This window comes from Bos grunniens, chromosome 20 (assembly GCF_055505025.1).
Source record: "Bos grunniens cultivar Pamir isolate PY7600 chromosome 20, Bosgru_T2T1.0, whole genome shotgun sequence".
NCBI lineage: Eukaryota > Metazoa > Chordata > Mammalia > Artiodactyla > Bovidae > Bos > Bos grunniens.
Window position 1 is genome coordinate 42,355,835 of NC_141184.1, and position 13,869 is coordinate 42,369,703.

The 13,869-nt window shown below is 35.7% G+C and overlaps 1 protein-coding gene across 1 annotated transcript in view; it reads right to left on the reverse strand.

Annotated features, from left to right (window-relative positions):
* Window positions 1–13,869, reverse strand: part of HCN1 (hyperpolarization activated cyclic nucleotide gated potassium channel 1) — a 447,958-nt gene that overhangs the window by 51,257 nt on the left and 382,832 nt on the right. The window contains exon 6 of the mRNA XM_086362551.1: window positions 3,423–3,663. Coding sequence (XP_086218677.1) covers window positions 3,423–3,663 — 241 coding nt within the window. The remainder of the gene's footprint in view (window positions 1–3,422; window positions 3,664–13,869) is intronic.

The following is a 13,869-nucleotide window of genomic DNA, read 5'->3' on the forward strand; positions in this document are numbered from 1 at the left end:
AAGTGGGTGATGCAATCAGAATCATGACAAGGAAGAAGAGTGGGAAGAAAGAGAAAGATGAAGAATTAAAAATCATCCTTAATGAATGGGGAGAAAGTCAAAGAAGCTAATCATTGGGTGAACCAAAAACTGGCCAAATATTTTGAGCTGATAGGTTTAATCAGTTGCAATAGGTTAATGAATGAGAGCCTTATGGTTATTTTGGGCTTCCCTGGTGGCTCAACTGGTAAAGAATCTCCCTGCAACGCTGGAGACCTGGGTTGATCCCTGGGTTGGGAAGATCCCCTGGAGAAGGGAATGGCTACTCACTCCAGTATTCTGGCCTGGAGAATTCCATGGATTGTATAGTCCATGGGGTTGCAAAGAGTCGGACATAACTGAGTGACTTTCACTTTTCATACCTATGGTTAATTTGATATATTCCAAATAAGCATTTAATAAAATTAAAACTTTTCCCAATAAATTTTATAGCTGTTATTGAAGAAAACTTCTTAAACTCAGCATATTATTGTTGCTTTTATAATCATTATTTTAAAATAAAAATGAATATATTGCCTAGTTTTCAGATTAGCCAACATCACTAATTTGATTTGAATACTTTCTTTTTACTGATTTTCAGGGGCTCAAATATACTGGTTATTTATTATCTAATTGAATAAACAAATAAAGTATTATCCTTAGTCTGGATTTATTGAATTAGAATCTCTGATAGGGAGAGCCTGAACTTAAACAGCTTCTTCAATGATTCTGATGCACACATTTTTCCCATCTAATATCAGAAGGAAGACAGGTAACTAGCAACAGTGTTCAGTATGAGGCAGAAAGAAGTCAACACTGGAAAGCTGTGAGAAGTAGTATGGAGACACAGAGTTGGGAGACATTAATTCTGACAGAGAAAACTTCTAAAGGCATATTATAAAGTTTGTGAAGAATTAGTACAAAGTAATAAGAGCCATATGTGAATACCTCACCCATGGTAAGAAAATATTTCACTTGAATTTGTCTTGTAGAATAAACCTGATATGTTAAGGCAGATTTCCTGACTTTTTCTAAAGAAAATATTTCAGTTTCCTACTGCTGAGTAATATTTAACTATTAAACTTGCCAATGTCTGACACTGTAGTATTAATCATTGTCTTTAATGTTAAATCAGAACTGGCACTAAGAGACATCAATAGTCATTCCCCGTCACTTGTTCTAACAAGTTAAAATTATAATAACAATGTAGTGAAACTAAATAAAATAGAAGTAAATACGGAAACATTTTCATAATTTTGCAGTGCAAAAAACCCACTTTAGAAACATAAATGCTCTAAAATTCAAATCGAATAGACAATAATGAAGATCAGAATGATAAAACAAAAAATTAGAAAGAAAGTTTAAAAAGAAGTAATAATTTTGGAGAAAACAGTTACATTATATCAAAAATACATTAGGGACATTTCTGTAAATTTGCTTTAAGAAGACAAACAACACATTAAAAAATGCAAAAATAGCAATAGAAAATCAAATAAAAACAATCCATATCTATGAAGAAATGCCTCAGTATCACTGTTAATAATGGAAGTACAAAGCAAATAATAAGGGGATGCCAATCTTACTTATTAGGAGGAAAAATGTAAAAATCAATGGGTAAAGCAATGTAGAAATTGGCAGTTTCATCAAAGAAATGATTTAATGTTTTTTCAGTTTAAATGTATGCATAGACTTTGGCCCAGTAAATCAACTCATAGGCAAGTTTTGTACATTTGCACAAATATAAATATATACAGCTCATTACAGTAAAAAGCTGGAAACAACTCAAAATGTCAGAATTTTCAGCAAGGCAAATAGCCCCTTGTGATGGTTAATTATGTGTCAATTTGACTGGTCATAGGATGCCCAGAAAAATATAATTTGGGATATGTCTATGAGGGTGTTCCTAAATGAGATTAGTATTTCAACCAGGTGACTCAGTAGTCTGCCCTCTTCAGGGTATGCATCCTCCAAATCCACGGGGGGCTGAATAGAGAAAAAAAAGAAGGGGAGACGAATATTTTTTTCCTATCTCATTGTTTGAGCTAACATCTCAACTCATCTGCCTTCAGATTGTATTTACATCAGACTGAATTTAATCACCCGTTTTCCTGTTCTTCAGGTTCAGATGCAGATCATAGTATTTGTCAGCCTCCATACTCATATGAATCAATTTCTCATAATAAATCTCCTTTTCCGTATGTGTGTGAATATATATAAATATACACACACAATAGGAGTTATATATCTCCTATTGCTTCCATTTTTCTAGAAATCCCTGACTAATATATCACACAACTAGAAGCTGTATTCCCTAGCTTTCCTTATGCCTAGAGGTACTCTTTTAACTAAATTCTGGCCAATCGTGTGTGAATAGAGGTGAAGTTCGCTATTCTGGGTACATATCTAAAGAGAAACTGCTCATTCTTCAATTCCTCTGCCCCCTTCTCCCTTCCTGTGGTCCATATTGTGGAGAGGAATCAATTTGTCTGGTATAAATAAGGAAAATACTCTAGATGATGGCAGCCCAGCAAAATAAATAAAATCTGCATGCCTAAAAACTGTCTTGGAGAGAGTCATTAAACCCTCTTGGGACTTCTGTGTGAGAGGAAAACATACTTTCAATCTGCTTAAGCCACTGTTACTTGGTTCTGGTTTAAGAAGCTGAAGCAATATTCTAACAAATACAATAGTAAATGCATATGCACTGAACATGTGACACTGAAATGTGAAAACATACCAGTTTTCAGTGAAAAAATGTTGCCTGCCATATCAGTAAACAAATGATGTTCAGCCATCAATCCAACACATTACAGCCACCCAATGGTGAGCCCAGAGCAAACTCAGGAGAGAAACAGGATGCCCACCACCTACCAGACAACTGCTGCAGCCCACCCCAGATGATGCTCTCAGAGGAGACTAAGGATGAGAAAGCATGGATACCAGCCCCAGACAACTGAAGTGCACATCAAAAGAATAATTTCAATGAGCCCAGACCTCTTGCATCTTTTCATACAAAGAAAAGCACTAAGTTCATTAATTTGAGATATCTGGTTTTCTCTAACCAACAGTAATCATTCCATGTTTCAACTACCTGGTCTCTGTCGCAAAAACTGCTATATATCCTGGCTCCTCCCTTACCTCTTGGAGCAGTCTCTCAGAGTTATCTGAGATACTGTGTCCTGGGCTTAAGTCCTCAGTTTTGTCTGCCAAATAAAACATAATTCTCAACTTTTAGTTATGCATTTTTTTCAGTCGACACACTATAGACACTTTTATCAGAATTCAAATACAAGTCCACATTCAAGCCCAATAAATCAACATTCTGACATCTCCAAAACTCTGATAAAGATACATATTGCAAGCAAATTAGATTTCATCTGAGTTACATTTTCTTTTTTACTAACCTCCAAAGTATGAGCCATCTGTCAGCTTCATTTCTTTACTGGATTTTGTGATGACACCAGCAACACCATGTTGAATGAAATACATTTTTTTACCCACAGCTCCTTCTCGTATGATATAATCTCCAGGTTGAAACACCTCAAATCTCAACTTGCTCAGCATGGCGGTCACGAAATTAGGATCCGCATTAGCAAAAAGAGGCATTGTAGCCACTAGTTTTCGGCAGTTGAAGTTGACTATCTCCTAAAGATGGCAAGAGTAAACAAAAATTAAGAGAGATTAATCATATCAGGAAGCAAAACAGGTGCTGAAATTAAGATCTCTATATAGCATAATACTGTAATTTAAATGAAGAAACAAAAATACATAAATTCTAATAACCCACATATTTCTTAAAAGTCAGGGATTATGTTTTATTATTGAGCTGAAATGTTGTATTCCTAGTACATAGAGTAGTATAGGCATGTATTAAACATCAATAAATATTAATTAAATATATACAAGTTCACTTTTATAACTTCCCATTCCTTTACCATTCTTTATACAAAATTAGAATTAAAATGTGGAAGCGTTTTAGTCTCCCTTTTATCTGTTTTTATGAAGAAAAGAAACCACATCACTTCCTATTAACCTTGATGTTACTGCTTCTGTGGTCCATTGTGTTGAACAACCTAATTTGCACCTACTGACTGGAATTCTGAAACAAGAGCCCAGCTGCCAACAAAATGCCAACAGCATTCTGATGTTTTTTCTTAATGTCATTCATATTATGGGAAGGAGACTTGATATTGTTCACATTACACAAAGGAGACTCTAATTTGACTATAATCTATAATTATAAATTCAATTTGTTTCTGGGTTAGATCAGAAAATTACCCTGTCAAAACCTCCTGGGTTATCATTGGAAGTTTTGGACTGGACAGAGGCCATATTTTCCTTTTTCTAAATTGCTTTCTTTATGGGATCAGGTCAGTTCTAAATTAGGAGATTTATACATCAGATTAGACACAGTGCTATCACTATGAACCAAAACAAGGATATGGGACCAACCAGTTTTAATGCTGAAAGTTAGATATGGAACAGAATAAACAATGGGAATCTAAATTTCACTTCAATGCCGTTTCTTAGAAATACCTTCTCCAATGCCGCACCACCCACCCCCACCCCGCAAAGAACAGGGTTGGACCTGAATTTGTGAGCATGCTTAAGAGACATATAAAATGAAGTCACCTCTGCCAAGAGATGGAAGAACGGCAAAAAGATTCAGAGGTATTAAAAGAGAAAGAGATCTGAATTCCTGCTTTGGGAATACAAACTTGTAGATTCCAATATGGGGAAAGAAACTTTCCTCAATCTTCTTCATAAAATAATTTGATATTTAATACTCCAGGATATTAAAAAATTCCAGTTGATGCAGAAGGCACAGAATTTTGAGTCCAACATGGAAAAGAAAGTGTTTCATCCTCAACAATACGCTGTGAATTCAGCAAAGCAGATAAGTATCTCTAATAGTGGAGTTTCATGGGAACTGATAAAATATTTAAAAATCAGCAGCAATAACCAGAAAGTGAACATAAAGACAAAAATAAGAGAAGGATATTACATGTGGTACTTGGTACAGCATCATCCAAGCTCTGTAATGCACAGTAGACATTTGGGTGGCTATATCTAGGGGCATTTGTGATCAATTTTAACTGGTGTTAAAGACTTGTGGTTAGAGTGGGGGACTACAGTAAGTTCAGCACATAGTAAGTGTTCAATCTATATGCATAATGTATGAGTAGACAGAACAAAGGGATAAAAAAGAAGAAAAGAAGGGAGGAGGGGGGCTGAAAGGGAAAAAGGAAGATGGAGTTTTGGCACTGGAAAACAAAGTGCTCGCAAAACTTGGTTTATATTCCTATTGGGAAGTGGCTATTTAAAATTCTTAAAATGCTTTCTCAAGTCAATAGCTTGAGAAACAAGCCTTATATATATAAAAATGTGGTTTTTCACTATTCAAAATATTGGCTCTTCCATACAAAAAAATACATGAAGATAAAGGTGAACCATTCAAGGTAACCACATGAATTAAAAAGAGACAGAAATATACTATTAAAATGATCAGATTGCTTGTTTGAAAGTTAATGATATTATGTGTAGAATGACATAGAAGTATCCTGTGTAGAAAACTGAAAATAAGCCAGGTTGCAGAGAAAATAAATTTTCAAACAAAATAATAAAATAATCTTTTCATCTACATTCTTTGATTTGAAGGATACAGATTTTTCTCTTCATTGTTTTCTCACTTTTAGAAAATAATTGAAAGCATATTTAACAAGAAATTAAACTGGTCTTTAGGATGCCATTTGAATAGCTGTCTAACATAAGTTCTTAGAAGGAAAACCTTGTGAGCTCCATACAGTCTAAAAATACAGAGTGTGTTGGGTGTAAGAATTTAGCAATGAGGCAGCAACTCTGTTTTGTTAAGATTACTCTATGATTCATTATTGCAATGATGGTAATTATATTTATAGCGACCACGCTTAAAACTTTTTAGAGCTATACTGTGTGAAATAAAATATTGTAGAATGGAGGAGAACAAAATGTTTTACAAAATTTTCCAGAATGATACTTAAGTTGTCAATAAAGAATTGTAGTGCTAGAAGGAATCTTAAAATACTGCTATTCTTTTTAATAACAAAGAAGATATTGCATAAAATTTCCCAAAGTTACAGAATATGTGTGATTCCAAAGCACAGATTTATGGTTAAAATAAATCCCTGAAGCAATCTAAATATATCAAATCCCATTTTTTTCTTATTGTCATAAAGTTAAACAAACTAGAAATCAAATTACCAACAATAAAAGATACCATTGAGAGTGAAAAGGCAAACCACAGATGGGAAGAAGCTATTTGCAGTGCATATCCCAACAAAGAGCTCCTGTCAAGAATATAAAAAGAACTCCTTAAATAGAAAAATCAAGGAAAACTATTGATTGGACACTTCAACAAACAAAATATTCATCTGACCAATGAGCCTATGAAAATATGCATAGCAACAGTAATTACTGGCAGAATGTAAAGTGAAACCACGTATCTCCTAATAGCTAATGAAAGTGAAAGTGTTAGTCAGTCAGTCATGTCTGACTCTTTGTAACTCCATGGACTGCCGCCCACCAGGTTCCTCTGTCCATGGAATTTTCCAGGCAAGAATACTGGAGTGAGTTGCCTTCTCTAGGCGATCTTCCCCACCCAGGGATCTAACCCAGGTCTCCCACATTGCAGGCAGATTCTTTACCATCTGAACCATAATAGCTAATGGCTAAAATTAAGAGTTATAAAGTTTTTCCAATGATGTAGGGCCATTCAATATACTTCCTGCTGGTATATGTGAAACATAATATAATCATTTTAGAAAACTTTTGGCGGTATCTACCAAAGTTAAAAACATGATTATCCAATTACCCAGCCGTTCCAACATAAGGTAAATATGCAAGAGAAATCAGTGCATAAGGCACTTCAAGAATGTTCATAACAGGCTGATTTTATTAGCCGGAAACTGGAAACAACCCAAGTGTCATGAAAGGTGGAATGAAGAAATAAATTGTGACATATTCATAGAATGAAATACAGCCTGAAATATAAAAAGAAAGAACTGCTGCCACACAACAGCATGGATGAATCACACTGACATGATGATGAGCAAAAGAGGGAAGACATTAAAGACTCTGCAGTGTGTGACGCCATTTGTGTGAATTTCAAGCACAACTGCTTATAGCGATATGTCAGAAGACTGAGAACCTCTGGGCTTGACTGGAAAAGGAAAAAAGGAAGCCTTCTAAAAATTGTTCTGTACATGGATCCAGGAGGTTATGTAGGTTCATATATATTTTAAAAATTCATCTAAGATTTGTGTATGTTTAAGACTTGTGCACTTTAACAATATCCAAATCATAGTTAAAGAAATATTCTCTACACTAACAATTAACATGAATAATCCTGTTGTACTTTAGCAAAATATTGGGATGGACTGCTGAAAAAGAAAGGCTTTCGTATCTTAAACTGACATGTCAAAGTAAGATCAAATGTAGGATTCATTGTCATTGTCTTGTTGTTATATTATGCTGTGTTTTCAATATATAAAAAGTTGATTTATTTGGAATTTAAAAAGGAGATTTGTCCGTTTTCCTCTACTTTTTAACTTATTTATTTATTTATATATGTACATATACATATGTATATATGTATATATTTATTTATATATGTATAAGTTATTTATGTATATATGTATATTTCGGGATTCCCTGATGGCTCATACAGTAAAGAATCTGCTTGCAATTCAGGAGACCCAGCTTCAATTCCTGGGTTGGGAAGATCCCCTAGAGAAGGGAATGGCTACCCACTCCAGTATTCTTGCCTGGAGAATCCCAGGGACAGATTCTAGCCTGGTGGCTAGAGTTCATGGAGTCACAAAGAGTCAGACACGACTGAGTAACTAACTCTTTCACTTTTTTTTTTTTTCAGGCTCATATTTATCTTACACTTTGAGGTTAAACCAATTATTTGTTACTCGAGTTGTTACAGCACTGGCTTGATAACTCTTTTAGTAGGCCTCTTTGAAATATCCTTTTCATTATATATTGCGTATAGACAATACTCCTAACTCAAGCCAGACATGTCACTAAAAACTCTCATTAGAACAACTGCCATAAAGAATCTGGATGGAGAGTAGAGATATTAATAACTTAACTGTGTGTTTTAAGTGAATGTGCTATAAGGACCTGTGATTAAAGAGGAGGAGTGTTAAAAGTTTTGTTTTACTAATAGAGTGATATTAATAACTTAACTAAATATGTTCTCTCTAAGAAAATGTGCTATAAAGAAATATGATTGATGGAGAAGCACTTTTAAAAATTTTGCTAACCTCAAGACTCACTTGATTGTTTCCATTAAACTGAAAGTCAGTTAGTTCTGTCTGAGTCTCTGCAACCCCATGGAATTCTCCAGACCAGAATCCTGGAGTGGGTAGCCTATCCCTTCTCCAGGGGGTCTTCCCAACCCAGGAATTGAACTGGGGTCTCGTGCATTGCAGGCGGATTCTTTACCAGTTGAGCTACCAGCAAAGTCCATTAAACTATATGCTCTCAAAGCAAGCAGACTTCATGGGAAGAGGAAGAGCTTTTAAATGCCAATAACTTTCTGTCCCATTATGGCTTTTGCTGTCCAAGTTCTATTAGAATTTACAGTTTAAATCGGAAAGAATTCACAAGGAGGTAAAAGTTCCACAGAGAGAAAATGAATGGATTCCTTCAAATTAACAATAATATAAAATTATTTTCACAGTAATATAATCAAGGAAGCTCCAGTGGTGAATCTGAATATGGGATGCATCACAGAAAAGAATTACCCATGATGTAGAACTATTCTTGGGAAATAACAGAATATATTCAGGATTAGTCTATGGGACTAATCATGGCTCTTATGAAGACAGCGTCAATAAGGAAAAAGAAAAAAAGCTTTGATGGCCTGCCAAAGACAGTATTTTCTTACTTGGATGTATTTATAATACTTTTTCTAAGATACAGTTTACCAGGCTCCAGTCCAGATTCAGAGAATCTGAATCTAAATCTTTAAGGGATATGACTCAAAAAAATCCTTGTTTTTAATAACACATTTCAAGTCATAAGCAGTCAGATATGGAAACCATGGTCCCTAAAATAAAGAAGTATCTGCAAGTTGAGGAAGGAAAATATATATGTATATATTCAGTGTAAGATAATTGTAAAAAGTAAACTAAACACGGGTGAGACTCTGTGTGTCTCTTGCTGTGTATGTATCTGGGCTTAGTCCTTGATACCAAAACCAACTGACTCAGTGCCTGTACAAAGTGACTCATACCTTGAACTCTTCACTTGTAAGCAACTCTACCTAGATAACTGTAATGATTAAAGATACAAGGAAAATACTTAATTTCACGAAGTGCTATCAATCATTTACCATTATAAGTAACAGTTGTATTATAAAACAAATGAATGTTAAAATCAAAGTAATGGTAGAGACTATATATTCTATAAAATTTCAGAGAAAAAAGAGTTCAGAGTAATTTGGTAAGAATAGCCTGCCAGGTGCCTCTGTCCATGGAATTTTCTGGGCAAGAATATTGGAGTAGGTTGCCATACCCTTCCCCAGGGGATCTTCCCCATTCAGGGGTTGACAGGCCTCCTTCATTGGCAGGTAGATTCTTTACTGTCGAAGCCATCAGGGAAGGCAAGAATATATTAGGTCAGATTTTTTTCTAAATGTTGAGTTGAGTACTGGTTATTAAAGACAAAAGTCAAGATAGGAGCAGAGGTTCAGAAGATAAAAATGACAAGATGGTCTTTGAGCACAGTCAGTGATATTCCCTGTGGCCAAAGTAAAAATTCTTATAATTCCCTAATGATGTAGTAATTTAGAAATTGAATTGCAAATTAAATAGACAACCCATTTTTTTTTTTTAAAGAAGCACATAGTTGAAATTAAAAAAAAAATTTCCCTCAGCATTTCCAACAGGCTTATATTGATCTGGTGGTTTGTATTTTAATTTGCAAGATGGTTGACTGCATGTATAAGTCAATCACCCCATACAAACCTTAACGCTTGAAAATGTTTTAAACAGTTACGCAAACATTGACTAACAAGTTAGGTAACTGCTTTAATTTCTGAAAGTCAAAGCATTTCGCTTGATTTCTGTGTCCTCATTACAGGGAATTTATAAAGAGCTATTTCTTTAGCTGGGATAATCTGTCTTATTCTTTTTTTAAAGAGAGCATTTAACTGTCTTTATACTTCCTAAGTAATCTGAAAATGAAAAATATGTAATAAAATTAAAGGTAATAAATACATTTAATATTGATTTGGGGGAATTTAAAGGAATTAGAGATAAGAAAGTGAAGTCTCTTAAAAAACTTTGGTTAGAGATGTGCTATGTGCTTAGTCATTCAGTTGTGTCTGACTCTTTGCCACCCCATGGTCTTAGCCCGCCAGGCTCCTCTATCCATGGCAATTCTCCAGGCAAGAATATTGGAGTGGGTTCCCATGCCATCCTCCAGGGGATCTTCCCAACCCCGGGATCGAACCCAGATCTCCCACATCATGGGTGCATTCTTTACCATCTAGCCACCAGGGAAGCCCAAGAATACTGGAGTGGGTAACCTATCTTCTCCAGAGGAACTTTCTGACCCAGAAATCGAACCAGGGTCTCATGAATTGCAGGCAGATTCTTTACCAACTGAGCTGAGATGAATAACATTTATATGGGGGAAGTTAAAGGAATTAGAGGTAAGATAAGGAGTTAGAGGATTGATGAATTAACATATAGGGTGCCTCAATTTTAGTTTATTGCAGTTTTACATCTTATAAAAAAATAAAATTTTTTATATTAGAAAGCAATTATATTTTTAAAAATCTTTAAAATCAAAATGAATACACACATATCCCTTAAAATAATAAAAGAAAAAAATCACTGTATTTCCATCACTGAAAGTAACTGATGTATTCTTTTAATGTGATTTCTTATTCACCTTAACCTAATTGAAATCATAATAACATTGAATATCTATTATTCCCCACATTTATAACATAAAATACTTGCCATTTTGAGTTATGGTCTTCAATAACATTCTTTTTAATGGTCACACAATATTTCATCTTGTGTTAATCATAGTTATATTAAGAAAAACCCAACAGAGATAAAGAGATAAATAGTCTGCAATGCATTCTTAAATACTGGCCAGCTTTAATATTTTTCACCATTTCTTATTTTTAATTTGGCTATAGCATTAATTGCTAGGTTCATAGTCTCTTCATTTTATGAGTTAAAAGGTAACTAGCCTAAAATCTCTGCATATACAAATGGCAAATTATGATTAAGTGGCTTAAATGAAATCTGCCTGCTTGTAAAGAATAGATCAGAACATGGTGAATTTTGAGAGCTGCAGATTCAAAAATTTAAATGTTTTCTGTAGTTACAGTTCTCATATGCATCTAATTTGGTTCTGAGATATTAAATCACATTTAAACTTTACCAGACGAATGCAAATGAAGCTTGAGATTAATTTGGTTTTTGCATACTCCTACTGTTTTGCCTTCCTAGAACACAGGAACATATTAGGTACCATGCAGGATGTCAGCAGATGACATAAAATTCTCTTAACAGTCACTTAAATTTGATTGTACAGGAAAGAAAATAATGTAGAAACAGACCAAAAAGCCTAAATCAAAATTTTGTATATTGAGACTTCCCTGGTGGTTCAATGGTTAAGAATCTGCCTGCCAATGCAGGGGACACAGGTTCGATCCCTGGTCCAGGAACTAAGATCCCACATGCAGCAGGGCAACCAAGCCTGTGTGTCACAACTACTGAAGCCCATGAGCTCTAAAGCCTGTACTCTGCAACAAGAGAAGCTGCTGCAATAAGAAGCCCCTTGGCCACAAATAGAAGAGTAGCTCCCACTTGCTCCAACTAGAGAAAGCCTGCAAGGAGCAATGAAGAGCCTGTGTGCTGCAACAAAGACCCAGGCTGGCCAAAAATAAATAAATTTAAAAAAATTGTATACTGACAATGGCAGTGTTCATTAGAGACTTAGTATCACTGTCGCACTCTGGAATCCTAGGCTGAAGCTCAGTTAGGATTCGTGTAAACACCAGGGAGTGCAGCTCCAGTGGTCTGCAAACTGTGAGCAAGTTGTAGAGTGATTTACAGAACAGGATTGAAGCCCACTTGGCAGGATAAAAACAGATTAATCTGGACTGTCAAATACAGTGAATACATCAAACAGCTAAACTAAAAAAATATTATTCAAACAGGACCAGTGGATAGTACAATGAGTTAAAAAAGTCTGAGAAGGGATTTGGAGAATTTGATAAAAATCTATTCATTAAATTTTGTAATAAAATCCACATAAATTCTTTTTCACCATTAATAGGTCAGCAATAGAAATAACAGTATGTGTATATGTACAAAGGGCATGAGGAAATCAGGCTACTCCCTAAAACTAAGCAGGCATTCTAAGCTGCATTAAATATTTATTTGTCTGTCACATTAGTTAGATTTAAGCATTGCACATGTCGGCAAAGGTTATGGGTTTAACGGTGACACCTCTACATTCATATGTTGAAGTCTTAACTCCCAGTACTTCAGAATGTGCCTGTGTTTGGAGACAGGACTATTAACAAGGAGATGAAGTTAAAATAAAGCTGTGAGAGTGGGTCCTAATCTAGTCTGACTGCTATGAGAAGAAAAAACTGAGCACATGAAAAGAAAGGTGGCCATCTGCAAGCAAAGGAGAGAAACCCCAGAAGAATCCAAACCTGCTGACACTTGACCTTGGACTTCAGCCCTTAGAAGTATGAGAAAATGATTTGTCTGATGATTAAGCCACCATGGCATTTTGTGATTACAGCCTTAACAAATTAACATAGCGAGTTAGGCTGGCTAAAGTGTGGCAGGAAGGACGCAGCTGCCCCCTTGGAGTATCTGTCAAGGCACAGCGGCCCCTCAGCTCCGGAAGTACTGCAGGGGCAGTGGTGATGCACATGATCCAGCTCAGATGGCTCTGAGAAGCTGTAGAATACAGCCCACACACTTCAACAACTTCTGAGCTCTTCAGTCTGGGGTGAAATACATTAAAAAACAGAAAACAAAAAAAATTTTACTTACACAAAAAAAGGATTTTGCTTTATTTTTGTATTGAGTGTGAAGTATCATGGGCATTTAGTTGACAAGAGCTACAGGCAGATGGAAATGACTTTAGAGGCAGGATGAGAGTTATAATAATGGGTACAACTTTATAAGCTTGACTTTTTAGATTTTTGTAAAATATATACAACAATATTTATAGTTTAAGCATTTCCATGTATACAACTCACAAAAATGCTCATAATGTTGTCTGAGCGTTGCCATTAGTGATTGTGCGTGCTAAGTCACTTCAGTGGTGTCTGACTCTTTGATAACCGAAGGACTGTAGCCTGCCAGACTCCTCTGTCCATGGGATTCTCCAGGCAAGAATACTGGAGTGGATTGCCATGCCCTCCTCCAGGGGATCTTCCCGACCCAGGGATCGAACTGGCATCTCTTATGTCTCCTGCAGTGGCAGGTGGCTTCTTTACCACTGGCGCCACCTGGGAAGTTCCTCTGTATCTATACCTAGAACATTCTCATCAATTTCAACCAAAGTTCTGTAACCTTTAAACTATAACTTTCTCCCTTCACTCAAATCACTGATAAATTCTACTCTCTGTTGCTATGAATGTGCTTATTCCACCAGCCTCATAAGTAGAATTATACAACACTGCTGCTGCTGCTGCTAAGTTGCTTTGGTTGTGTCCAACTCTGTGCGACGCCATAGACAGCAGCCCACCAGGCTCCTCTGTCCATGGGATTCTCCAGGCAAGAACACTGGAGTGGGTTGCCATTTCCTCCTCCA